Here is a 25,409-nt window from a genome sequence, read left to right as displayed (position 1 = left end):
AATTCCTTAAGTGTGATCTGGGTTCTTAATTAATTGCAAAAATATGATTTTAATGTAATATTTATTTTATTTTGCATACCTTTAATACTAGTTTTTAGGTTTCACTTCGTTCATTATTATTGTTTTAATGGTCAAAGTTATTTTCTTTTTTATTAGACATATATATGTATCCCCCTCGCCCCTGTGTGTGTGGGAGTGGTCTCGTGCAGGTCACGTGCTCTGAGCCTTTGTTGATTTGATTCAGTGAGAGAACAGGAGGACAAAAAAAAAAAAGTCCCGGTCCGACCCACCGACAGACCGTGAATCCTCCCGGGAGAACAGTCGCTCCTCTCCGGATTGACTACAGCAGGATCCCCGCTGTGTGGAACCTTTACCTGGATCTTTTTAATCTCTCCCCGGCGGTTGGAGCTCTGTTCTGCAGGGCTGAGGGTGATGCAGCCCGGGCTGTGAGAGCCTGTGTTAGGGGGTTTGGAGCCGGAGGTGTGGGGGTCGCTGTGCAGCCCCAGGCCCTGCTTCGGCTTTGTTATCCTGGGCTTCAGTTAGCAGCTCCTCATCTTGTTTTGCAGGCTTATCTTTCAGCATGAAGCCCCTCTCCTGGAGACCCCCCCACATGGGGACCATCAGGATTTAAAGCCCCTTGATTGATCCTTTTCTGCATCTTTTTCGGAGCACTCGTCCAGAGAACATCCTCTTTTTACAGCATCTTCTATACCTCTATCTCCCCCTTTTATTCCTCCCCCACCCCAGCATCATGGCCCCAGCCTGGCTCTCTGGATGCCTGCTGCTGCTGCTCCTCCCTTCCTCACGGAGCTCCTACCCCCGCAGCGGAGGTGCAGACTGCGGCCCGGGGAAGGCCTCCGACTGCCCAGGTGAGACAGAAAACAACCAGTTCCGATTTGTACCTGAACGCAGCACCGGTCACTTCAGGGGTGACAGATTTCTGTCTGTCAAATCAGAATAATCTATCATGGGATGTTAGGGTATATGATGGAGGCTCCTACCTGCTACCTGAATTCTTTATCAAGATCCTTTATTTTGAAAATCCCATTACTGATCAACTGCTCGATATTTCTGTATGAAAAATATATTCTGGCGTTCATTGAATCAATAACAGACAAATCACATCAATTACTGTGTGTGTGTGTGTGTGTGTGTGTGTGTGTGTGTGTGTGTGTGTGTGTGTGTGTGTGTGTGTGACCACTCCTCACTTTACTCTATTTTAGGGTTAATTACAGGGTGGAGAAACAGGGCGAGGTTTAATGAGGGAGTACCCTGTGTGTATTAGAGTGTGTGTGTGTGTGTGTGTGTGTGTGTGTGTGTGTGTGTGTGTGTGTGTGTGTGTGTGTGTGTGTAGAACCTCCTTTAAGTAAACTAAAGTAGAACAGTTATTACACATCAGTATGTAGTGTCTCTTTATGCCTCTCAGACTGCCTGTGCTGCAGCACCTCTTTTCACCCTCTGTCTGAAATCAGAGCCCAGTCTGCTCTGATTGGTTAGCTGGTTGGCTCTGTTGTGATTGGTCAACCAGCTTGGAGATGTCCCGCCCCTTAGCTTATCATGCACAGTGTGTTGGAGCGCGAGTGTTCCGTAGTGATGTCATCATGTTCCGGAACTAAACAAACACCTTTGGAACACGCTTCAAAAGGTTTTCAAATGAGGGTCTTTTTAAAGTCTGATTTGATACTACTTCTGGAGATTCATCCGCCACTGAAAATAGCCCCACATAAAGCTGCTGATTTTCTGTCAGGTAGTTTTATTTATACTTCTGCAGCTAACGGACAGATCTAAATCCAGAACCAGGCTTTAAAATAGCTCATGCTAATCAGGAAGACTGTCTGAAAGCTGTATAATGTTTATTTCCAGGATCTAAAAGATGAAGTCTTTGGGAGATCTATTTTCAGGAGATCCAAAGTCTCATCATAAAACTTTAGAGGCACAGACACCTGTCATAAGACAGCTAAAGATCATTTAAAAGAGATAAAACATGCTGTTTCCTGCGTCTCTAATCTGGATATCTGCTGCTATTCTGCGTTCTATATCGTATTCAAGTGAATATCTTCCCAAACTAGACATGTTCTCACAGTTTAAAGACCTTAAAGTGCAAAGCCAACAGGAAAAGGAATAATATAAGTTAAGGAGCTAAAGACAGTTAGATAATCCACGAACAGAAGCTGCAGTGGTGTTTACATTACAATAGAAAAGTCACATAAATGTAAATCTTAAGGAAACATCTAGAGACTGCGGTGAATCTGCAGGGAGGAAGTGATCAGATGTAGGTTAGAGGAGGTAATGAAGCCATCGGAGCGAGAGCTTTGTCGTGTTTGCTTCACTGACTCTGAAGCGTTGACAGCTTAAGGAGCATGGTCTCCACTCTGATGAAACTCTCCTTTATTTCAGTCTAATCTGCAGCCTTCCTTAAAGTCCTCAGTGCAGATTACTGATCAGTCCGCTGAGGAGCAGACTCTAATGTATGATAGATGACAGCGCATGCAGAGTGTACTACAGCACAAGGGATGCTATATATCTTTACCATATAGAGGATAGAGAGAGGAAACTCAGCTCAGACTCAGGATCCTGTGATCTAGTTCACATCTCTGTCTGCAGGCGCTTCATTAGAGAGGTCACAAACATAATACCTTCAATACCACATTATAGACTATCCAATACATCCCATGTACTCTGACACACACCTCACTTTTCACTGTTAGCTTTTAACTCCTTACTTCTTTAGCTCCTGAATTAGCAGCTAACATTAGCTTTTGCCAAATCTTTGAGTCTTTAGCTCCTGATTTAGTTGCTAATGCAAATGTTATCCTTGTCTTTCTAGCATTAGCTTCTTTTAGCTTCTCTTTTTGTGGTCTTAGCTCCTGGTGTGATTCTTAGCCGATTACTCTTTCCAACCCCAGTCCCTGCTGTAGTTTTTGAGCCTTGTGGTTCTCTGTCAGCTCCATGTGATGCTCAGGCTTCACTCAGGGCTGAAGCATGTCATGTTCATTGTGTAGACCAGGGCTATTCAATTACAAATTTAGTTGGGCCAAATTTTCAAACCAAGATATTGAGCTGGGCCAGACATTCTGGGCAGCCAGTAAGCAGCAGGTAATAACACATTTTAAGACAACACAAATGAATGCATTGAAAAACAAGTCATATTTATTCATTGTTTCCTTCTTAAATGTGCTCACATCTAACACAGGAACATCAAAAGTACATACAAAAATAAAAAAGCTATAACTAAGCAAAATCTTTGGCAGTAGCAACACTTTTTTCCACTTTTGGTCACACCTGACCGAGGAACATCTCAAAGACAAACAAAGTAGTGCACATTGGCAGTAACGTTTGTTTCCCTTTAGGAATAAAATACAACATGTGCTCACATCTTACCCAGGAACAGGTCAAGGTACCTCACATTAAATAGTGCAACGTATTACAAATAACACCAGTATCCATTTTGAAACAAAACTAAATACTGTGGTCATATATGACCCAGGCACATCACAAAGTGCATGTAACAGAATTAAAAGGAACCATCGATTCTCAAAGCTGTCAGTGCATAACCCACACAAGTGATAACAGTAACTAACAGTAAATAACACATGAACACGTCTACTACTGCACACTGAGGGAGCACGTGTGATGGGGCATGGCTTTGTTACACATCCCACATACACCGATCAGCCATAACATTATGACCAAATTACTGCGACTGTAGGGATTTTTAAAGGCTCCCGAAATGTGTTTTATTTATTTTGAATATGCGGCTCTCACTCTGCCTTTCTGGTGGGACCACGGGCTGGGCCACTCGGGTGTTGCCTCTGGGCCGCATGTGGCCCGCGGGCCGCCATTTGAATAGCCCTGGTGTAGACGGAGGTTTCCCACTACACCCCCCCTCAGAGAGACCTGTCCCTGCAGACCCTCACTGCTGACGCAACACACCGTCCTCTGGGAGGGTAGCACCCATAGCAACACAGAGAGAGGCTTTCTGTCGGGTTCAGGTGTTTAAATCTGTGGTATTAGTGGTTAGTAATGTGTTGTATTTCCTTTGAGGAATCAACACCCTTTAGGACTGTGACAGGAAGTGTGACTTTCACCAAATCAGAACACTATGGTGACTATAAGGTCCTGGGAACACAGTGTTTCTGTTATTGTGTCCACCCCTGCAGCAGGGTGTATGTGTGTGTGTGTGTGTGCGTGCGCGTGCGTGTTCCCGCTGCCTCAGCACACTGAGGTATTCGCTAATGACAGGGGAAACAGGGGTCACGACCCCTGTCATTACCCGCTCTAATTGGCTAGCCTGAGGAAACCACGACCAATCAGCTGCCAGCAGATCAGCAAATTACTACCCTGGATATTAGTGTGTGTGTGTGTGTGTGTTTCCCACACTGTGTCTGTGTGTGGGTTTATTGACTTTGTGTGTGTGTGTGTGTGTGTGTGTGTTCATCAGATCTGTCCGAAAAGAAGAGCGACCTCAGAGTATGTGATGCCGGGACGTGTCGCTTCGGAGGAAGCTGCCGCGAGAACGGAGCCGACATCAAGTGTGTGTGCCAGTTCCACGTAAGTCACACACACACACAAAGTACAGCACATACTGTAAACCAGTGACATCACTACGGAACTCTAGCGCTCCGACACATTGTACCTGAGAGGCTAGGGGGCGGGACATCTCTGAGCGGTTGACCAATCACAGCTGTTTAAACCTGATATATGAATGAATGGGACTTCCTGTGTGTCTCAGTGTAATAAGAAGTACATCCCTGTGTGCGGCTCTAACGGAGACACGTATCAGAACGAGTGCTTCCTCCGGAGAGCGTCCTGCAAGAAGCAGAGGAACATCAGCATCCTGTCCGAGGGGAACTGCTACCACGGTACTTATATATCCTTAATATGTACTTCTACTCTGTGTGAGCTGTAGTTTAGCCCTGTGTTCTGCTCTCTTTGATTCTAATGATGTGCAACACTTTATTTAACTGCTGCTGCAACGAACACATGTCCCAATTAGAGTCTCTTATCTTTAACTAGTTTAACCAACATGATGCACTATATATAGGATGATTCAAGGCTTTTAAAAGGAGCGTTTTTGGAGGAGCAGACCGAGCATCTTAACCACTTCAGGCTAAATGTCTTCAGTAGATCTTAATGTGCTTCACCTGTTGTAGTGGAGAGTTAAAGGTAGCTCAGTGTTGGCACTAGTTCTTTAGTTTATCACTAGGTTCACCCCGGTGTGTCGGCCAGAACACACCTTAAGGCCAAAGGTCCAGTGTCCAGAAATGAGGAGCTGGGGTGATGCTTGACCTTCTTTATTCCTTCTCTTTATGGTCTGTGTGTGTGTGTGGTCTTCCTACAAGAGAGATGAACACAATACATGAATATAAAGTCAACTGTGCATACATAAACATAACAATGCCAAACCTTACAACACGAAACTACTAAAACCTTTCACAGAATGTCGAACCCATTCCACATCCGGTCTGCAGCCAAGAGGCAACCGATGCTCTTATTCTGACACGCCACAGACATGCTACTTCCGGTAATCGGGTTGGCGAAACAATAGGTCTAAAAGTTAGCGGTAAACACTAAACATCTCACACGTAACCTCACAAACATTCATCCACATGAACTACAGCTTAACACCTTAATAATAATTACTAAGGAACAACATAAACGGTACTGTGCACAACACTCACCGTCATTCACACACTAACACCACACGGCACGCCGAAACCTTCCCGCAACTACTTGTAATGGCCACCGGCTGACCTAGTGCCACGTCACACAAAACACGTGAGCTAGCCCCTCCTCACCGCGTCATCTACAACCAACAACTGAAAGCACTGAACACCAACACAACTGTGGAGCCTTTTCTACACCTGTATTCAAATCTAAATCAATCGTGGTGTTTTCTCTGTCAGACGGAGCGTCAGGATCTGGAGATGGAGGTAAGAACTGCTCCTGCTTTCCCCTTTATAACTCAATATATTAAAGGTTATTATAGTTATTATAGAAGGTGGAGTCGGGGTTAAAGTGACGTCTGTGTTTCTACAGATGACGAGGGATCCGGTCGCGGGAAGAAAGTCTCCAAATGTGGAAACTGCAAATTTGGAGCCGAGTGTGACGAGGACTCTGAGGACATGCTGTGAGTAAAGACAGCCCTTCAAAATAAAAGTCTCTCCCATTTTAAATGATCTAATAACACCAATGAGACGATTCTAATGTGTGTGTGTGTGTGTGTGTGTGTGTGTGTGTGTGTGTGTGTGTGTGTGTGTGTGTGTGTGTGTGTGTGTGTGTGTGTGTGTGTGTGTGTGTGTGTGTGTGTGTGTGTGTGTGTGTGTGTGTGTTGCAGCTGCATGTGTAACATCGTGTGTAACGGTCACAACGATAACCCGGTGTGCGGCGGCGACGGCGTCACGTACGACACGCCGTGTCACGTCCGAGAGGCTTCCTGTCTGAAGCAGCTGAAGATTGACATCAAACATGTGGGCCGGTGCCAAGGTAACACACACACACACACACACACACACACACACACACACACACACACACACACACACACACACACACACACACACACACACACACACCTAGATGATGAAGGTGATATCAGGTCAGATAACATCAAGACAAGGAGGAGGAAGAGTAGGAAGGGAATAGAGAGAGGCAAAGGAAACAAGGAAAGGAAGGAAGGTAAGAGAGGAAGAGGACGACAGAAGGAAGGGAGGAAAGGAAAATAAAAGAAGAAACAAGAAGGAGTAGAGGGAAGAGAAAGGAATAAAAGAAAGAGACAAGAAACGACAGGAAAGGGAAGAGGTTAAGAAACAGAGGAGGAGGAGGAAAATGAGGAGAGAAGAAGGAAAGAGGGGAGGAAACGACGAAGAGTAGAAAGAGGAGACAAGGAATGACAGGAAGGAGATCACAAAAGGAAAGCTGGTGCAGGAGAGGATAGAAATGAGAGGATGAGAAAAGGAGACAGTGAAGGAAAGGAAGTTTAGTTGAGGAAACAAGGGATGAAGGAGAAGGCGATGAAGAGGAGTCTGAAGGAGATGAAGAGGAGTCTGAAGGAGATGAAGAAGAAGTAAAGGGGGTCAAAGAGGATCAAATGGATGATGACCTGACCCCAATACACACACACACACACACACACACAGGATTATCTCAGCTGAATGAATGACCAGCTGTTCATATTTTAAGGACGATCTTCATATTTTATTGTTGTTGTTGTTGTTGTTGTTGTTGTCTCTTATCTAACCCCCCCTCTCTTCTGTGTGTCAGATAAGAGCAGGAAGGACGACAGCATGAAGACCAAACCAGACGTCTACAGTAAACCCCCCCCCTCTGATGTTACAGCGTATTCTGGATTAGCCAATCAGGAAGCAGAGTTTTAATTCCTCTTTTCTTCTCTTCTTTTTACCCAGGTGTGTCAAAGCCAGGTGAGGGCGAGGGTTTCGAGGACCCCCCCAGCCCCTGCCCCGAGGACTACAACCAATTCTGTGAGAATGGGGAGTGTGAGATGAGACACGACCTGCCCACCTGCAGGTACGTGCCTCACCTCAGAGTACACACACACACACACACACACACACACACACACACACACACACACACACACACACACACACACACACACACACACACACACCGTGCCGAGATTGAATGACACACACTGAAGACCATCAGAGTATCGGCCCACTTGGAGCACGGGTCACATGTCCAGTAAACGATGAGCACGTACCTCTCTGACTGATAGTCCGGACCGGTCCGGTGCCGGTGCTTTAGCATTAGCATCGTAGCTCCTGCGTCAGGTCCGCTGGCCGTTGGTTTTCCTCCCCCTCCTCCCGTAGACTGCCCTCCAACGTAACCCTCAGAATCCTCAGAGCTTCTCGGTCCTTCCTCAGCCAGGTGACCACACACACCTTGAACACCTGTGCCCTGCAGATGAGAGGACAGCGCCCCCCTGTGGCACACCGTGAATAACAGCCGAATATAACCCCTCATTCAAACGGCTCTTGTGGTCATAGGTGTGTTGAGAAAATGTACCGTAGGAGAACATGTAAATAATGTGTGTGTGTGTGTGCTGCAGGTGTGAGGCGGCGTACGGCGGGCCTCAGTGTGATCAGCTGCTGGACTTCAACATCCTGTACGTGGTGCCCAGCGGACAGAAGCTGCACTACGTCCTCATCGCCGCCATCATCGGGGCGGTGCAGATCGCCGTCATCGTGGCCGTCGTCATGTGCTTCACCAGGTACCAACACGTGTTTAGGGTCAACAATTAGCATGTTTATTGCCATGTAAACAACAACATGATGTTCAGTAGAGAGAGCTGCAGGTGTATGGTGAAGGAGAGCTGCAGGACTCACCTGGGAGGAGAGAGCAGATTAAGAGTTGATAATTGAAGAAACGTCACAAATATTATACAAATCAACATTATAGTTATAGAACACATGGCTATGTCCCGGTATTTAATATTAGATTAAAGAACCACCAGAAATCCTTTAGATGTAGAAATCACTTCATTATTCCAGTGTTTCCAGTCCGTTACACCCCTCTGCCAGCGGGGGGCGCTCACACCCTGTCATAGAAAACACAGTTATTATTTCAAAATAAAACAGTGTTAAAGACTTGAACTCTGCATACACCATCAGAAGACAACCTTCAATCATCTATAACTTCTATTTTTTCACTTTTTTTGGTGCTTTAATTTGTGTTTTCGGTGTGAAAGGGTCCTTTAGCGCCCTGTTTCTGACGTGTGCTTCCCGTGTGGCAGGCGGTGTAACAAGTCGAAGCGTGGCCGGCGGCAGAAGCAGCACCTGGGCCACTTCCCGTCGGGGACGTCCTCCCGGATGATGTAGCCCCTCCCCATGTTTTTACAGAGCCTTTCGTACCACAGACTGCTGTTTTGATATCTCCACTTTTTGGTGCCTCTTAATTTTCCCCTTTTTTAAAAATATTTTTGAATCCTTAAGGGGCCTTATTTTGAAAAGTTCTCCATGTGTTTTTTTATTTGTGTTATTGCTGTCTGCAGGTTTTCGGGAAACACTGTGGATCCTCCGGCAGGAACTTTATTTATCTGATTGTATCTCTGGACCGTCCAGTTTCACCCTGTGGGACGCAGGTTGTTTCATGCTTTTATTTTGAAGGAATGCAGAAAAAGGCTGACTAGTGGAAGAAATGTAGGTCAAAATGAAGACTAAATAACTCATTCTGAAATGCAACTGAATACTAATTAAATCTAGCTGATTGGATACAATCAGATATCAAAATTAATACATTAAATTACAGATTTTAGTCAGAAATATAGAATCTGAACATTGGAAATAGATTTACCAAGTAATATGCTCTATATTATAAACACATTTAGTATTTACTAGTGATTTACCTTTACAGTGGGGGATTTTAATAAAAAACACAACCATTTTGAGGCCTTTAGAGTCAGAATGAACCTTTACAATGCTAAATAATGCACGGATAAGCTACATTTCTCTGAATAACGTTCTTTAATGTAAGGGTTTAAACTGATCTCTGCTGTTTCTGTGGTGTAGTTCCGCGTCTCACAGGGTGTAAAATAAGACCCTTATTTTATGTTTTTGTTACGAGACGCACCTGAAAACCAAAATGCTGTTTTTCTACCGCTCAGAAGACGTGTACAGGTCGATTTATTCCAGACGCTCCATTCCGGAAATGGATCCCCACGCTGTGGTTCCGTGATAACTTAATGTTTGAGTTGGTCAGTTTCTGCCTGTTTTTATATATCATTTGTAACGATGGTACGTCGTGTCCGTGTGTTTGTGGTAGTCACTGGATCTTGGTCAGATTTACCGGAGGTGTGGGGGGGGGGGGGGGGGTCCAGCTGTTTAGATGTACTGCATGAGCCGTGACGTCAGGAAATGTTCTGTAGAGGAAGTAGAATTAAATTAAGATGTTTCCAACACCGTGTCTGTTTCCTCACTCTGATTAAAATGTTAAATTATGTAAATTACAGTTTGACGTTAAAGCTGGACAACACAAGATTCTCAGCTATTTCAAGGTTATTTTGGTTCATTTGTGTAGTAATCAACACACTGAGGCTGAAGCTTTAGCTAATTTGCCCTTTTTTACAATAATTATTGTGGGAAATACCATTACATTTACACCTTCAAATTAAGTTTATTACATATTCCCAATAAAAGATATTATGCAAAGGAGTTATCAGTTCATTATTCAGTTGGCCCTAAATTGTTGACTTTATTTGATGGTTTTATTTCCTCATAAGAAACCTTAGAGAATATTAAAAATGTTAAATTGATTAATATTAAGTACTAGTGACAAACACAACAGTACAAATAAAATTGGGTGTTAATTTAAATATTACCATGAGGAATTATTGTTGGATTCTGCTGGTTAATCTATAACATAAATATCTATCTACAGTGGGGCCAAATAGTATTTAGTCAGCCACCAATTGTGCAAGTTCTCCCATTTAAAAAGATGAGAGGCCTGTAATTTTCATCATAGGTACACTTCAACTATGAGAGACAGAATGGGGGAAACAATCCAGGAAATCACATTGTAGGATTTTAATGAATTCATTGTAAATTCCTCGGTAAAATAAGTATTGGGTCACCTACAAACAAGCAAGATTTCTGGCTCTCACAGACCTGTAACTTCTTCTTTAAGAGGCTCCTCTGTCCTCCACTCGTTACCTGTATGGCACCTTTTTGAACTGGTTATCAGTATAAAAGACACCTGTCCACAACCTCAAACAGTCATACTCCAAACTCCACTATGGCCAAGACCAAAGAGCTGTCAAAGGAGGCCAGAGACTAAATTGTAGACCTGCACCAGGCTGGGAAAACTGAATGTGCAATAGGTAAGCAGCTTGGTGTGAAGAAATCAACTGTGGGAGCAATTATTAGAAAATGGAAGACATACAAGACCACTGCTAATCTCCCTCGATCTGGGGCTCCACGCAAGATCTCACCCCGTGGGGTCAAAATGATCACAAGAACGGTGAGCAAAAATGCCAGAACCACACGGGGGGCCCTAGTGAATGACCTGCAGAGAGCTGGGACCAAAGTAACAGAGGCTACCATCAGTAACACACTACGCCGCCAGGGACTTCAATCCTGCAGTTCCACACGTGTCCCCCTGCTTAAGCCAGTACATGTCCAGGCCCGTCTGAAGTTTGCTAGAGGGCATTTGGATGATCCAGAAGAGGATTGGGAGAATGTCATATGGTCAGATGAAACCAAAATAGAACTTTTTGGTAAAAACTCAACTCGTCGTGTTTGGAGGAGAAAGAATGCAGAGTTGCCTCCAAAGAACACCATACCTACTGTGAAGCATGGGGGTGGAAACATCATGCTTTGGGGCTGTTCTTCTGCAAAGGGACCAGGACGACTGATCCGTGTAAAGGAAAGAATGAATGGGGCCATGTATCGTGAGATTTTGAGTGAAAACCTCCTTCCATCAGCAAGGGCACTGAAGATGAAGCGTGGCTGGGTCTTTCAGCATGACAATGATCCCAAACACACCGCCAGGGCAACGAAGGAGTGGCTTCGTAAGAAGCATTTCAAGGTCCTGGAGTGGCCTAGCCAGTCTCCAGATCTCAACCCCATAGAAAGTCTTTGGAGGGAGTTGAAAGTCCGTGTTGCCCAGCGACAGCCCCAAAACATCACTGCTTTAGAGGAGATCTGCACGGAGGAATGGGCCAAAATACCAGCAACAGTGTGAAAACCTTGTGAAGACTTACAGAAAACGTTTGACCTCTGTCATTGCCAACAAAGGGTATATAACAAAGTATTGAGATGAACTTTTGTTATTGACCAAATACTTATTTTCCACAATCATTTGAAAATAAATTCATTAAAATCCTACAATGTGATTTCCTGGATTGTTTCCCCCATTCTGTCTCTCATAGTTGAGGTTTACCTATGATAAAAATGACAGGCCTCTCTCATCTTTTGAAATGGGAGAACCTGCACAATTGGTGGCTGACTAAATACTATTTTGCCCCACTGTATATCTTTCTGAATAGAATCCTCCCTGCTGGTTTCCATACTTTCAGATGTTATGATAATGAAACGGATAATAAATTACACTTTTGTTTATTAAAAAGGTTTTAAATTAGAATATTCAAGCCCCGTTCGATCATATAGTGGTGTCAACATTTAAATATTATATGTAATCATCATCCGGCCTGTTGCTGTCACTAATGAACCCTCATTAATTAATACAGCGGTGAAGTGAACCTGCAGCAGCTGGGGTGCAGTTTCTGTTACTCAGAGGAATCTGTAACAGAAACTCAGAGTGTCATTTAGATCCCACTTCAGATTCAAATCATAATGCAATTTCTTTGAACTTACCCTCACATGGTTTCTGGGGCATACTGTCATTGGACAGTCTGAGTCCATGTGTGACACAAATGTAGAAAATAGCATCACTTAACTGACCAAAATATTTAAATGTGATGAACCACTTCAGGGATCAGGAGATATAGTGATGCTTACAGGCTTACATGCTGACTGTTTGATCCATTAACCTGAACTAAAGTGGATTCATCGATAAACCTTTAGAAATGGTTCTTAAAATAAATGTCTTTCATTGAACTGAAGGATTGTCAACACTGAACCTGAAGCCCCCCCGAGTCCTGCAGGAGGGAAAACCAAGTGTCTGCAGGGAGGAGGGGGGTAAATATAGGTGTGATGGCAGCATCATCAGAGGCAGCAGCTGCTGCTGGGTTTTAGACGGGGGGAAACCCCTTCATTCTTCATCCCTCCTCACCTCCGCTCCCTCTCTCTTCTGTTGGCATCATCAGCTGTCTGACAGGGACAGCTCAAGGTCAGGGGCTATGGGGGGGATGGAAAAAGGGGTTAGGGTTAGAAAAACCTCAAGATTTTATATTTATCTATTAGTGTTTTATTAGCGACACCCCCCTCTTAATGCTCTTTTGATCTTTCTTATTTATTTATTTTGATCTTGTTTTATTTATTTAAAATGTTTTATATCATTAATTTCTATTAATTATTATAAATTGGTATTTTATTCTTTACTTATATTGTTTTATTAATGTTAATATAATTTACATTATTATTTTACCAGTGACATCCTCTTTAAATCTGTCTTTATTTATGTTGTTTTATTTATTTAATAGGTTTTATATAATTTATTGGTATTAATTATTTTTAAATTGTTCTATTTACCTTTATTCTTAATTTTTTAAATGATTGTTTTATTTATTTTATTCATTTTGTTAATTATTATTTATCTTTCTGATGAAATTCCTGAACATTAACACGTCACAGATTAGATTTAAGGTGTGTCACTCTGACTGAAAGCTCTCTCACCCAATCACAGTGCTCGCTGCTCCTCTAGGCTCTTCCCACTGTGCCCATATATGGACTGTCCCTCTCCAGTGTGTAGCATGATGGAGAGACTTCCTGTTGAACCCGAGCCCCTCAGTGGGGGTCCTGAAGGGTCTAAACCTGAGGCGGGGGGGATTAGCACAGAACAAGTGAAAAGATGGCGCTGATGGATGGATGGTGATGGGTGGGGGGGGGCTCCATTTCTTTTAATAAACCTATTTCCCAAAGAGGTGCAGGAGTCACTCCCCCCCATACCACTGTATTTATAGCATCAGAACACAGGATCCATGTCTGTCTTTACCCCCCCCCCCCCCCATCAACACACACATTCCTGTCATATACCTCATTTTCTTTGATTGACAGGAAGGAGGCGGGACTTTCTTAGGGCCAAGTTGAAAAAGGATCTCAAATTCTGCATCTTAAAACCCACCAGGTTTTGTCCCCCCCCCCCCTTTATTTGAGTTGGATCAGATCTCCTGTCCCTTCAGACCCCCCCCCCCCCCCCCCCCCCCCCCGCATTGTTCAGATTAAACATAGTGTTTCTGTTTATAGCCTCCCCCCTCCCCAGCAGCAGGGAGGAGCCTCGGGCCTCCAGCCGAGAGGGGGGGTCTGGTTCTCTCAGCGCTCTGACCCTCCCTCTGTTCCCCTCGGTGCCTCAGCGCTCTGCAGCCTCTGCTCAGAACCTCCAGCTCTAGGTGATCTCCTCGGGGTCTCTCCTCTTCCTCACCCCTTCCTCCCTGGATCCCTGAACCAAACCCCCACCATGACAGATAAAGGAGTCCCGTCAGGGGGGGACGATGCCGGCAGCATCATGGCGCTGCTGGAGCGGGTGGCCGGGCTGATGGACAGCGTGCAGAGCACCCAGCAGCGCATGGAGGAGCGCCAGCTGGACCTGGAGAGCACGGTGAAGAGCATCCAGACGGACGTGGTGAAGCTCACCAGCGAGCACGCCAACACCAGCTCCACTGTGGACCGGCTGCTGGAGAAGACCCGCAAGGTCAGCCGCCACGTGAAGGACGTGCGGGTCCGGGTGGAGAACCAGAACCTCCGGGTGAAGAAGGTGGAGGCCACGCAGGGAGACCTGCTAGCCAAGAACAAGTTCAGGGTGGTCATCTACCAGGTAAGGGTCCGGGATCAGTCTATCTAGAACCGGAACCAGGATCACCTGTAGCTTCAGGTCTGGCACAGATAAGGGTCAAAGTCTTTATATAGCTCAGGTGATTCAACGTCTCTCAATTAATCAATTAAGGTATATTCATGCAGCCCATATCACATGTTACATCAGGGGCCCTACAGGAGAGGAACCCCCCAGCTAACGGGAGAAAGGTTAGAAACCTGGGGGGAGATTTGAGATCCCCCCACAGACCCAGATCTGAAAGAGACCCTAGGACGATCACATTCTACCTTAAACTGATTATAGTCTTTACCTAGACCCAGACCTCCACAGAGCTGTGAAACCAGTGAGAGGGTCTGGTCTTGCTGGTTTTCCTATTGGACTGAAGAGGTGAAAGCCCCCGCAGACAGACGATGTGGATCAGCTGGTTAAACCAGTCTAAAATAACCTGCAGACGTTTTCCGCAGAGTAGGCGAACCGCTGACCTCCATCCTCCAACAGAGCTAACCCCAGACCTGAAGCCCGTTAGAGGGTCTGGGTCATGCTTCTCTGAACTGGTTGTGATGGTTTGTTAGATGGTATCACATTTGCCGTGATCTCTCCTGCTGATTTCTGGTCATTTTGGACGATTTAATAGGATTTTTCTACATTAAGCTTTAAAAAGGACCAGCATTTGTGGAATAAATACATATTTTATCCATAGGGTGGTTTCACCTGTAATGCAGACATAAAGAGACAGAAACCCATTAAAAAACAAACTCAAGAGTCAGAATACGCAAACAGATTAACAATGATAAGGGAAAGTCTGGGTTCTTCTCATCTATTCCTAACACTTTGAGTCAGAGAGCATTTACTCTGGTTTGAAATAGCACCTCTGGCCTCGAGTAGAGCAGCTGCGGGAGCTCCGGTTATTTTAGCTCTGGATGAACGTCAGAATGCAGAAAGGTTACACCCAGAGCTCAGAGAGGGCTTCCATTCATTATAACCCTGAAGTTTAAAAATGTGTGAGTCTCTGAGCCTGACTCGTGCAAAAGGAGCTTTTCTTGCTCTTGAATCGGCTCTAATTGGTGCATTTTGGAGCCTCTGCAGCGTCTCACTGGGGTTAGGGCCGGTGTCATGTGACTGGTCGTAGATGCTGCTGAGATTGCATGAAAAACATTAGATATTGATGCAACACAAACACCAAGTTTCTCCACCAAAAGGAGAGACAAACCTATTTTAGGAAGCTGTTACTGGTTCTGCTATTCATGCAACCCTAACCCAAGAGCCCAGCTCTCTATGTGCAGCTCAGGAGGATCTAGAGTGCTATTCTCTGCCTCCTTACGTCCAGTATCTGGAGGACGAGAAACACCTATAGCACGTCCTAGCCATCTCTGAGTGATTAGCATGATTTCACCATGATAGCATTGGGAAGCTAAGATGCTAAAGCTCTGATTAGCTCCGAATGAGCATGTGAGCATGGGAGACCTGTGGGTGTGGAGCATGTAAAGTCACTGTCATGCGTCGTAAAGGGTCTGGTTGCAGGTCTCAGCTGCTGCATGCCAGTGAGCTAATGCATGCTCTGCTGGAGTCTTTGTGGAGGCTAAAGATTATTCAGACGGCTCAACATCGTGTATGGTGATGATACCTGCACCTTGGGGGTTTCAGTTGGATAAAGGTGAGGTTACGTTGTGATACACAACTCTTTCTGGTTCATAACCCCAGCTTGCACCCCCCTGATACCCCCGCAGCGTGCAGGGTCTGTAAGTGACAGAGCAGCTGAGGGTTATTCTGAGGGGCGCTCAGCCACTCCTAATATAGCTCTGCCTCTCCCTGCAGCAACCAGGGGATAAATCACAGCTAACAGGCTGCAGTTTGATCAGTTCTGACCCGGTACTGTTGGAGGAAATCCTCTCCGTCAGACTGGGGGGGTCATGACTCTGAGGTCACAGGGTCAGGGCCTCTGACCCATAACCCTGCACACAGTGCAGAGAGGTCTTCACTTCCTGTATGGGGTTACACCTATTAGTAAGCCTGACTGGACTTCATCATCATCATCATCATCATCATCATCATCAAGATGTCCTTCATTAAAGCCTCTCCCATTAACTCACCTAACTGGGAATCAGTTTAGGTCACTGGTAGAACATCCAGATAAAGGATCTGAATATTCTGTATGTGAAACATAGAAATAAAGCATGAACTGTGAGGTAGCAGATGGGACGAAGAGGAAGGGTGGCGGAAGAAGGGTTAGGGTGAACTGGGAGTGTGGAGGAACTGGTTGAGACAGAAAAGGAGTGGAGGGTGTTCAAGGCTCAACGGAGCTCTGTGGGGGTATAAAGAACATTAAAACCAGCTCCATCAGGGTATTAAGATGCACACCTTATTCACATCACACATGAGCACTGATCTGAGGTGCATCACTCTTTACACAAGACACCTTTCCCCATAGAATAGGAAGTTTAGACAATTCCAGAGAGCATTTCTAATTCAAATCTTCAAAATGCATCTAAAATACGTGGATGGAGAAGCTCCTATAGTGTAGATTCATCCAGTGATCTGTGCACCTCCTACTGGTACCTGATAGAGACAGTGCACAGGTGCAGGTTGGACAACAGAGACTCTGGTTAATATAAAGGTGTGGTTGTTCCCTCGCTGCTTCCTGCCGTGCAGAGGAGCTATGAGAGAAACGCTCTCGGCCAAAGCTCTGGAAATGTCAGCCTCTCTATCAGGTGTCATAAAGTGCCGATGATGCATGTAATCACAGATCATGCTGCTCCCGTTAGCATGCTACAGAGCCCTCACATACCCAGCATTAACGCTCATTCTAAGGTATGATTCTGTCGTGCAGAAAACCCAGAACATTCCTCGTATTTTTTACATTTTGCTCTCAGGGTGTTTCTGTAACAGATGGTAGATGAGTGCTTCTGTGCAGCTCACATTCCGTTATACACGTGGAAAACTGCTCCTTAAATCTGCTGAACATCAGAAGCACTGGTTTAAACTGGGTGCTTGTAACCGGAGTTAGCTTGAATGGGCTTTAGCGGATGGTTTTCGGAGCTGAAACATTAAATAAGCAGGTTTTCCTGACTGTTCCCTCCATGACGTCCGCAGGACAGCTCTCAGAGTAACGTGATTCTGCAGACGTGATGCATGATAGAGATGGGTCGTTCGCGAACGAATCAGTTCGAACGAACGACTCTTTGAAACCTTTCACCTTCCTCTCGTACGTTCGTTTGTTCGTTCTCCCACAGACTAGTCGCTGTGCCAATCGTATGTGTTGTCTGTTGAGTCTAGGACACCCTCGTGGAATTTGAGCCAATGAGAGACAGGAATGCTTCTCGTTTATTCCTCTCAAGTCGTTCTTGAAACCTTTTCATCACCATAATCTTTCTGCCAAGCTTTAAACATGTTTGTCGGCATATTGAGTCGTTATTTCTTTAGTAGCCCTTGCTGAGAGAGAACAAAAAAAGTAAGACAATAAATCAGCTGATCTAGCCGTAGTCTACTCTATTTACATTCAATAAATGTCAAGGTAAATGTACACATTAGCAACTGGTGTGTTGTCTAAAAGTACGCATAACCATGAAGTTGCAGCTATGTATTTGCCTTGAATTACGGTGTTGTGTTGACTGTTTCCACGATCGTTTGCAAACGAGGAGCTGAGAACCGTGCATTCCATGATTCCCCGCTGAATGACGTTGTACCGGAAACGCGAATGAACGATTCTGAACGATTCTTCTTTACCTTGAATCCCGGAAAAGAATCATGAAATCCATCTCTAATGCATGACGTGGCCTGAAAGCGATCCAGTTTTACACCGCTGATAAGTTTAGCTTACTGCGGCGCTGAGCTGCAGAGACAGCTGGGGGGTATTTATGGAGTGGGATCAGGACTGCATGACACACTTGAACGACAGACAGAATTAAACCTGAACAATTCAACTATCTGAGCAGGAAGAACAACCAGAACGTTTCTAAATATCTACCGCACATTAAAACTCTGCTTTTCTTTCCTGCAGAGTTAGCACGGCGACTAGCATCGCAGTTAGCCTATACACAGTTCTCTAACTGCTTCAAACTTCAGAGGCAGAGTGACTTTGACTGAAGGGATACTTGGAGTCACCTAGTTGTAATGTCTAGAATAAAAAATGAAATAGTCTAAATATTTGTTTAAAAAGTGGAGAATAAATAAAGATTACAAAGCTTAATATTCGTAATATAAAACCTGAGTACCCGGTTGTGTTTCCTGTTAATAACAACGGTTCTGTCCCCCCCCCCTCAGGGCGAACAGGAAGTGAAGACTGTGGCGCCGGGCAGCGAACCGGCAGAACCCGCCGGTGCCGCCAGTGCCGAAGTGGAGCCGGATAAGTTCGACCTCCCCCCGGAGTCGGACGAGGAGTACATGGTGGTGGAGGAGGCCGAGTCCTCGGCGGCGCGGGTCAAGAAGTCCGGTCTGACCCGCATCGAGAGCTTCAAAGCCAACATGAGCAAGACCCGCGAAAACCTGGGGAGCAAGGTCAACAAGTTCGGGGAGCGCATTGTGACGGCCGAGCGGCGCGAGAAGATCCGGCAGTCCGGGGAGCGGCTGAAGGAGACCATCAGCAAGAGCGTCCCGGCCAAACTGAAGAAGGAGCGGACGGTGGCCGAGGGCCAGGAGGGCGCCGAGGGAGCCGGCGAGGGGGCGGCCCCCATCCCGCCGCCCAAGGGAAGGAAGGGGAGCCCGGACGCCGCCAAGGAGGCCGAGGAGGAGGCGGCGGAGGAGGAGGTGCCGATGTACGACATGAAGCAGCTGTCGTAGACCCGGCTTCTTTGGACCACTGAGACCACGTTCTGACAGCAGAGGGACTCTGTTAGGAGGAACCGGATCACACCTGACACCCAGAGGGTCTGGACTGGAAATCAGCAGATTTATATATAGTTATTCTTGTTTTTCACCGGAACTTTTCCTGCCGCTTCACCTGTTAGCATGTCGGGGGGTTACACTGTGACGGCTCCTGGTATGTGTGGTGGTTCTGCTCACGGGGTGGGGGAGATATTGGAGGTGTAATTGACCTTAAAGAAGGGGAGTTAAGTGTTCAAGGGGAGAGGCTGTTGGTACAAGAGGCTGATGCATAAAGACCTGGACCTGTGGAGACCTCCACCAGAGCTCTGACCAGATAAACAGAACATAAATATTCACTTAAGAAGATATTCAAAATAAGAAAGCAGCACCTCTCTATTTGTGAGAACATCCACTCTTCTGACTGTTTTACAATCTGTGTCCTTAGTTCAATAAAAAGGATGGAAGTCCAGGTTTAAACTATTGGTTAATAAGCATCCTCTAATAGTATTTAAAATGAGTATTGTATAAAGTTGTAGACTGATATAGTTACACATGTGGGAGAACAGACTAATACAGATCAGAATTCCTATTTCATTTTGAAGCAAATTCAATTTCTCTGAACAGAAGAACTCACAGTGCTTTTATTTTTGTTGAATACAGACATCCACATGTCTTCAGAATTGTCTGTTAAAATGATTATTGTGAATTATTTGTTCTGTCTTTTATTTTGAAGGAATCATTAGTTTTAGAGCAGGGTATAAAAACACAAGAAAGCTGGAAATAAATCAGTTTTTCTGCCTGACTTGTTCTGTATGAAAACCTTACAGATTTGTTGGTGTGTTAGGGTTGTGTTAGCGAGTGATTGCATGGCTGTAGAGATATATTATAAAGCAGGTGTGTTTGACTGTCAAAATAAAGTTCCCTTGAGTCATTTCTGTAACCAAAGTCAAGTCTGCTTTTTTATCCATTACATCAAAGTTAGTTTAGATTTATTTTCTCCAACTTAAATATCCAATTAATAATGAGAATAAGCAGGAAACTGCTATAGTGATTAGTGACTCTGAATTATAGTGTTTGGGTGTTTTTACAGGGTTTCTAAAGCTTAAGGAAAGTTACATGGACTGCTACTTGGAGAGGTCCCAGTTCACCTCCTAGGCCCTGCTGTGGTGCCCTTGAGCAAGGCACCGGACACCTCCAATCCCCCCCTCCCCATTGCTCCCCGGGCGCTGCACGATAGCTGCCCACTGCTCCTAGTACTAGGATGGGTTAAATGCAGAGGACTAATTTCACTGTGTGTGCTCTGCTGTGTGCATGTGACTAATAAAGAGGGTTTCATCCTCCCGACTCTATCGATTCTATTTAAGTCATTTTGATGCCACATTTTAGCTGGTTCTGCTTTTTGCACTTATGTGATGTTTTACTATTAAAAAATACAGAAAAATATATGTATTATTTCGATGAATTACAATGCATTTCTGAGGCTTATTTTTAAATAACAATTAAGGCGTTATTTTAAGATTTAATGCATAAAGACTTTTGAAGGATTTCCCTCAGTTTTGAACCTGTCAGCGCCCTCTGGTGGACACTCGGTAATACCGGTAACATTTGGGGGACACCACGGTGGCACTTGGTCATTCAGGGGACTTGAACTGGTGACCTTCCAGTTCCCAGGCCAAGCCCCTATGGACTTCGCCACCACCGCCCAGTGGAAATACAGTTTAAATGGAAATACGAAAATAACTTCATTCATAAAGCAATAATTAAAAACAGTAATTGAGTAAATGTACTTTCCTCCTGTAGAAGGACAAATAAAACTCTTAATTATAAACAGATAAAAGCCCAACAATTATTTAAATGTACATTTTTAATTTAAATGCGTGGCATTTACAGAAAGTGCTTCCATGTTTATCCCCTTTTAATACTTGCATTACAGTGGTGCCACTGGTTTTTCAGATTATTCACACTGGGCTTGAATGCAGCACAATTACCCAATGTTAACAAAACAAAAAAAGACATACATAGTTTTTTAATGAACATTTTTGGAGGATTTAGCTCCAGGAAACTTAGTACAAAAATAAATGAAATAACAACCTGGAGGTTTGTGGAGAAGTGCTGTGGTAAAAAAATATATGAAAGAAACAGCAACAATCTGATCTCCTTCTGAAACAAAGTCCTCCTCTATAAAGCATGTATTTACCGCCATGTCCTTTCTCTGTCCTGGATCTGTTCTTCCAGCTCAGTCTCTTTAAACGTCCAATAGACCCCCGGACGTTGGGAGTCTTTAGGGATGCTTTTCCCTCCTGGAGTAACACAGGTTCATTCCCCGGCTTCACAGAGAGCAGAGGATGTTTACTGCAGAGCGTCTACGCCACGGCGGGGATGAAGTACTGCAGGGATACGTCCTCATGCAGCAGGATCAGGTGCACCACCCTCTCATGGACGATGTCTGCGGGGACAAGAGGAAGAGGGCTTTAGATTTAAATCCTGAAATTAAATGTGTATTAAAGCCTGTATTGCAGGCCTGCAGGAGGGACTGTCTCTGGAGCTCTGCAGGTCGACTCACTGCACATGGCCTTGCTGGGGTTGACCTGCTGCCCCATGAGGAACTGCTGCAGCTTCCTGATGTCCACCCGGGTCTGAGCCATGGCATCGGGGTCTCGGATCTGAGACGGACCCCTGTCCTGGGAGGCTTCGTCACCTGGAGGAGCGAGAAGAAGACAAGTCGTCCTGAAATAAAACCTGGAAACACTGAAATTCTAGAAATACAGGAGGTGTGATTTAGAGGTTTCACCCCAGGGAGGATTCCCCAGGTCCTTGAAGTGCGTGGTGACAGAAACCAGATCAGTGTCGATCTTCAGGTTCATCTCTCCGTTCAGGTTTGCCTCCATCACCTACACACACACACACACTTTTATTTATTTGAACTAAATGTTTCCAAACCCTAAGAAGAGAGAAGGTTGGGGTATTTAATTTTACCAGGAAGTTGGAGAGGTTCTTCATCCGGTCCACCACGTTCTTCATCGTCTTCAGAGGAGGAAGGTAGATACTCACCTGCAGGAGAGAAGACAAACAACAAGACTTAGTATGAAAGAGAAATGTGCCCCCCTTAAGGAGCTAGAGGAGTACAAACAGATGGTAGTAATATTCTGACAGGTGTTTTAATTTGTGGAGAGTTGTCTCACGTCGAAGTCGGGCATGCTGGGCTCTTTGAACTCGTGCCAGAGTCTCCGAGGGATCACGTCCACTGGGACGTCGTGAGTCACGATCCGACTGACGCTGGACAGGGTCGGCTGACGGGAACAACACAGACACAGACTTCATATCTCTGATCATTTACTCAAAGTAGTACAGTATTAGACCCTTGGACAGGCATGAAACTAACACTGTTCTGTATCACGTGTTGATCTGGATCCTCACCAGCTCTGCAGCAATGGTGAGGCAGGGACAGTGTTTCTTGGTCAGCTTCAATTTGACAGCTTTAGCGTTCTGCACCGTCTTCAGAGCGCGGGACAGATTCTCCGGCGTCACCTCCAGGCAGATCTCGTTATCCTCCGGGGAGACGCCCTCCATCTGGAACTCGTCGAAGAAGTTCTCCTGCAGGAATAAAGTGTTATAATTCACCCTAAATGACAGATGACACCGAGGTATCAGTAATAATTCAGCTCTGTTACCTGAGACAGCTCACACCACATGCTGACGCCGCCGTTGGCCACCTTCCCCGACAGGACGAAGAAGAGGTTATCTGGAGTCAGGCGAAGGACGCACATCTTCGTCAGCTTAGAGATGGTAGTGATCACTCCTGAGGAGGAAGAGGAGTTACTCACAGAAACACGAATACTACCACTGACTCAGCTGTTATATAATAGCATACAAATTAGCAACAGAAATCCATTAAATCTTCAACAAAGTGCGGGTTTGTACCATCAAGAAGCAGGTTTTCTGGACAAATTAAAGTGACTGAATATTCATTTACTTAAATATTAAATATTCCCAGGGTTCTTTACATCTCTTGTATTTTATTTTTAGTTCATAAAAGGCTTAATATAAGATAACTGTAATATATGACAAATGGAAAACAGAATGTTCCAAATAATGCATTAAACTGAAATTTATTGGCATTAATTTGCAGTGTTCCTTAAAATAAGGTGACACTCCAAAAACCTTATTTACCTCCACAACATAGGGCTTAAAACCTTTGGCATATACAGGATATTATGAACTAAGTTTATTAGATAGTAAAAGAAAACTGACGGTTAGCATCTGTTCAGTGCTGCCTGTCCACCTTCTCTCCACTGGATGCCGACCAAGTCAAAAAACTGGTCACCTCAGCCAAGTCTTCAACCAGCAGTCTTGACCAAATGCCCACGACTCTGGTAAAGACCTGTCTTCCCATCCTCTGCCATCCAGTGGAAAACATCATACATGCTTCTCTTGCCTCTGGTGTGGTACCATCAAGCTTTAAAATGGCAGCAGTCATCCCCGCTCTCAAAAAGCCAGGCTCTGACCCAGACGACCCCAACAACTACCGTCCAATCTCCAACCTCCCTTTCCTCAGCAAGATCTTGGAAAGAGCAGTGGCTGCACAGCTTCAACATCACCTGTCCCACCATGAGCTCTTCGAACCCCTCCAATCTGGTTTTAGAACCCACCATAGCACTGAGATCGCCCTCATCAAAATCACTAATGACCTTCTGCTTGCTGCCGACAATGGCGTCATCTCCATCCTCATCCTCCTTGGCCTTTCTGCAGCTTTTGATACAGACTCCCACACCATTCTTCTCCACCGCCTCTCTGAGCTCATCGGGCTCAGTGGTTCTGCACTGTCCTGGTTCCAGTCCTATCTCACAGACCGGAAACAATTCATCACCCTAAATGGCTCCAACTCTCATACAGCTCCCGTCAACCATGGCGTGCCCCAGGGCTCTGTGCTAGGTCCTCTGCTGTTCACTATTTACATGCTACCGCTAGGTCATATCATCCGTAAACATGGACTCAACTTCCACTGCTACGCCGATGATACCCAACTCTATATCAGCACAAACCCCTCCTCCCAGCTCCCACCCACACAACTTCCAACTGCCTGCAGGAACTCAAATCATGGATGACCACAAACCTACTCAAACTAAACAGCAATAAGACAGAGCTCATGGTGGTGGCCCCTGCACCACTGCTCAGGAAAGTTGGTGACCTGGCACTGGTTGTGGACGGCTGCTCCATTTCCTCATCTCCTGAGGTGCGCAACCGGGGGGTCATCCTGGACTCCACTCTCTCCTTCTGGTCCCACATCAACAACATCACCAAGTCTGCCTTCTACCACCTCAGAAACATCTCACGACTCCGGCCTTCAGTCACAGAGACACTCATCCATGCCTTCATCACCTGGACTGGACTACTGCAACAGTGTCCTGTCTGGACTGCCCACTAAGGCCCTTAGCAGACTCCAGTACGTCCAGAACTCAGCTGCCAGGGTTCTAACCCACACAAAGCCCTGGCAGCATATCTCTCCCATCCTCCAACAGGTCCACTGGTTACCAGTCAAGTCATGCATCCCCTACAAGATCCTCCTGCTCACCTACAAATCTCTCCGTGGACTCTCACAGATCTCCTCCACCCTTACACTCAGTCACGTTCCAGCAGGGCCTCCGACAAGGACCTGCTGGCCACTCCCCGCACCAGATTGCGAACTTTTGGGGACAGGGCCTTCTCTGCCAACGCTCCCACACTCTGGAACAGTCTACCACTCCACGTCCGCTCTGCCCAATCCCTGCCCATGTTCAAAGTCCTTTGATCCCTTACCCCCACTCCCCTTTTCCCCTCCCTATCTGTAAAGCGACCTTAGGTACCATGAAAGGCGCTATATAAGTTATTATTATTATTATTATTATTATTAGCATTATTAGCATGTTAGCTCCAGACTTCACATAAAGATATCTTCCGTTAAAGCAGATACAGCTACTTACGGGTGAAATGGTTCAGACAGGCCACGTCCATAATCTTCCCCCTGAACTTCATCTTTATTTAAAGCAGTTACTGATGTCAGAAAATGTGTTTTTAATCCGTTTCAGTTTAAGGAGAAGTTTTTACTTTGAAGCGACCCGCATGGTTTTGTCCTTCCGTGTTTGCGGTCCGACGGGAAACATCCAGCAGCACGAACAGTTCCG

The 25,409-nt window shown here is 45.4% G+C and overlaps 3 protein-coding genes and 1 long non-coding RNA gene across 6 annotated transcripts; 2 read left to right on the top strand and 2 right to left on the bottom strand.

Moving 5' to 3' along the window:
- The first annotated feature begins 258 nt into the window (after positions 1-258).
- Positions 259-9,898, top strand: LOC134883967 (tomoregulin-1-like). 2 transcript variants are annotated; one of them, XR_010168362.1, is made up of 11 exons: positions 259-869; positions 4,442-4,551; positions 4,733-4,862; positions 5,907-5,933; positions 6,040-6,130; positions 6,338-6,486; positions 7,264-7,311; positions 7,407-7,527; positions 8,072-8,233; positions 8,756-8,906; positions 9,014-9,898. XR_010168362.1 is itself a non-coding variant. In XM_063912518.1 (10 exons), exons 1-10 carry the CDS (start codon positions 752-754, stop codon positions 8,838-8,840), a joined length of 1,041 nt encoding a protein of 346 aa, XP_063768588.1. In that variant the 5' UTR covers positions 259-751; the 3' UTR covers positions 8,841-9,896. The 2 variants fall into 2 exon arrangements, 1 of the variants encoding a protein (XP_063768588.1); XM_063912518.1 differs by having other exon boundaries at positions 8,756-9,896.
- LOC134883971 (uncharacterized) lies at positions 3,129-6,080 on the bottom strand. Its single transcript, XR_010168363.1, has 2 exons — positions 5,682-6,080; positions 3,129-5,335 (listed from the first exon to the last, which is right to left on the bottom strand). It is a non-coding gene; the product is annotated as an uncharacterized LOC134883971 (long non-coding RNA).
- Positions 9,899-13,983: 4,085 nt separating the features above from the next.
- On the top strand, positions 13,984-20,193 carry cavin4b (caveolae associated protein 4b). The gene is made up of 2 exons (XM_063912519.1): positions 13,984-14,451; positions 18,709-20,193. Exons 1-2 carry the CDS (start codon positions 14,095-14,097, stop codon positions 19,222-19,224), a joined length of 873 nt encoding a protein of 290 aa, XP_063768589.1. The 5' UTR covers positions 13,984-14,094; the 3' UTR covers positions 19,225-20,193.
- A 901-nt stretch (positions 20,194-21,094) lies between these two features.
- hus1 (HUS1 checkpoint clamp component) lies at positions 21,095-25,400 on the bottom strand. 2 transcript variants are annotated; one of them, XM_063912520.1, is made up of 8 exons: positions 25,209-25,400; positions 22,920-23,047; positions 22,666-22,842; positions 22,431-22,538; positions 22,225-22,299; positions 22,040-22,139; positions 21,812-21,946; positions 21,095-21,694 (listed from the first exon to the last, which is right to left on the bottom strand). In XM_063912520.1, the coding sequence occupies exons 1-8, from the start codon at positions 25,258-25,260 to the stop codon at positions 21,612-21,614; spliced, it is 858 nt and encodes a 285-aa protein (XP_063768590.1). In that variant the 5' UTR covers positions 25,261-25,400; the 3' UTR covers positions 21,095-21,611. The 2 variants fall into 2 exon arrangements, with proteins under 2 accessions (XP_063768590.1, XP_063768591.1); XM_063912521.1 differs by lacking the exon at positions 25,209-25,400 and adding an exon at positions 24,821-24,984.
- Between the last annotated feature and the right edge of the window lie 9 nt (positions 25,401-25,409).

The sequence above is a fragment of the Eleginops maclovinus genome, chromosome 21 (assembly GCF_036324505.1).
Source record: "Eleginops maclovinus isolate JMC-PN-2008 ecotype Puerto Natales chromosome 21, JC_Emac_rtc_rv5, whole genome shotgun sequence".
Lineage (NCBI taxonomy): Eukaryota > Metazoa > Chordata > Actinopteri > Perciformes > Eleginopidae > Eleginops > Eleginops maclovinus.
The sequence above is the reverse complement of the archived record's forward strand: the minus strand, read 5'-3'. Positions and strand labels throughout refer to the sequence as shown.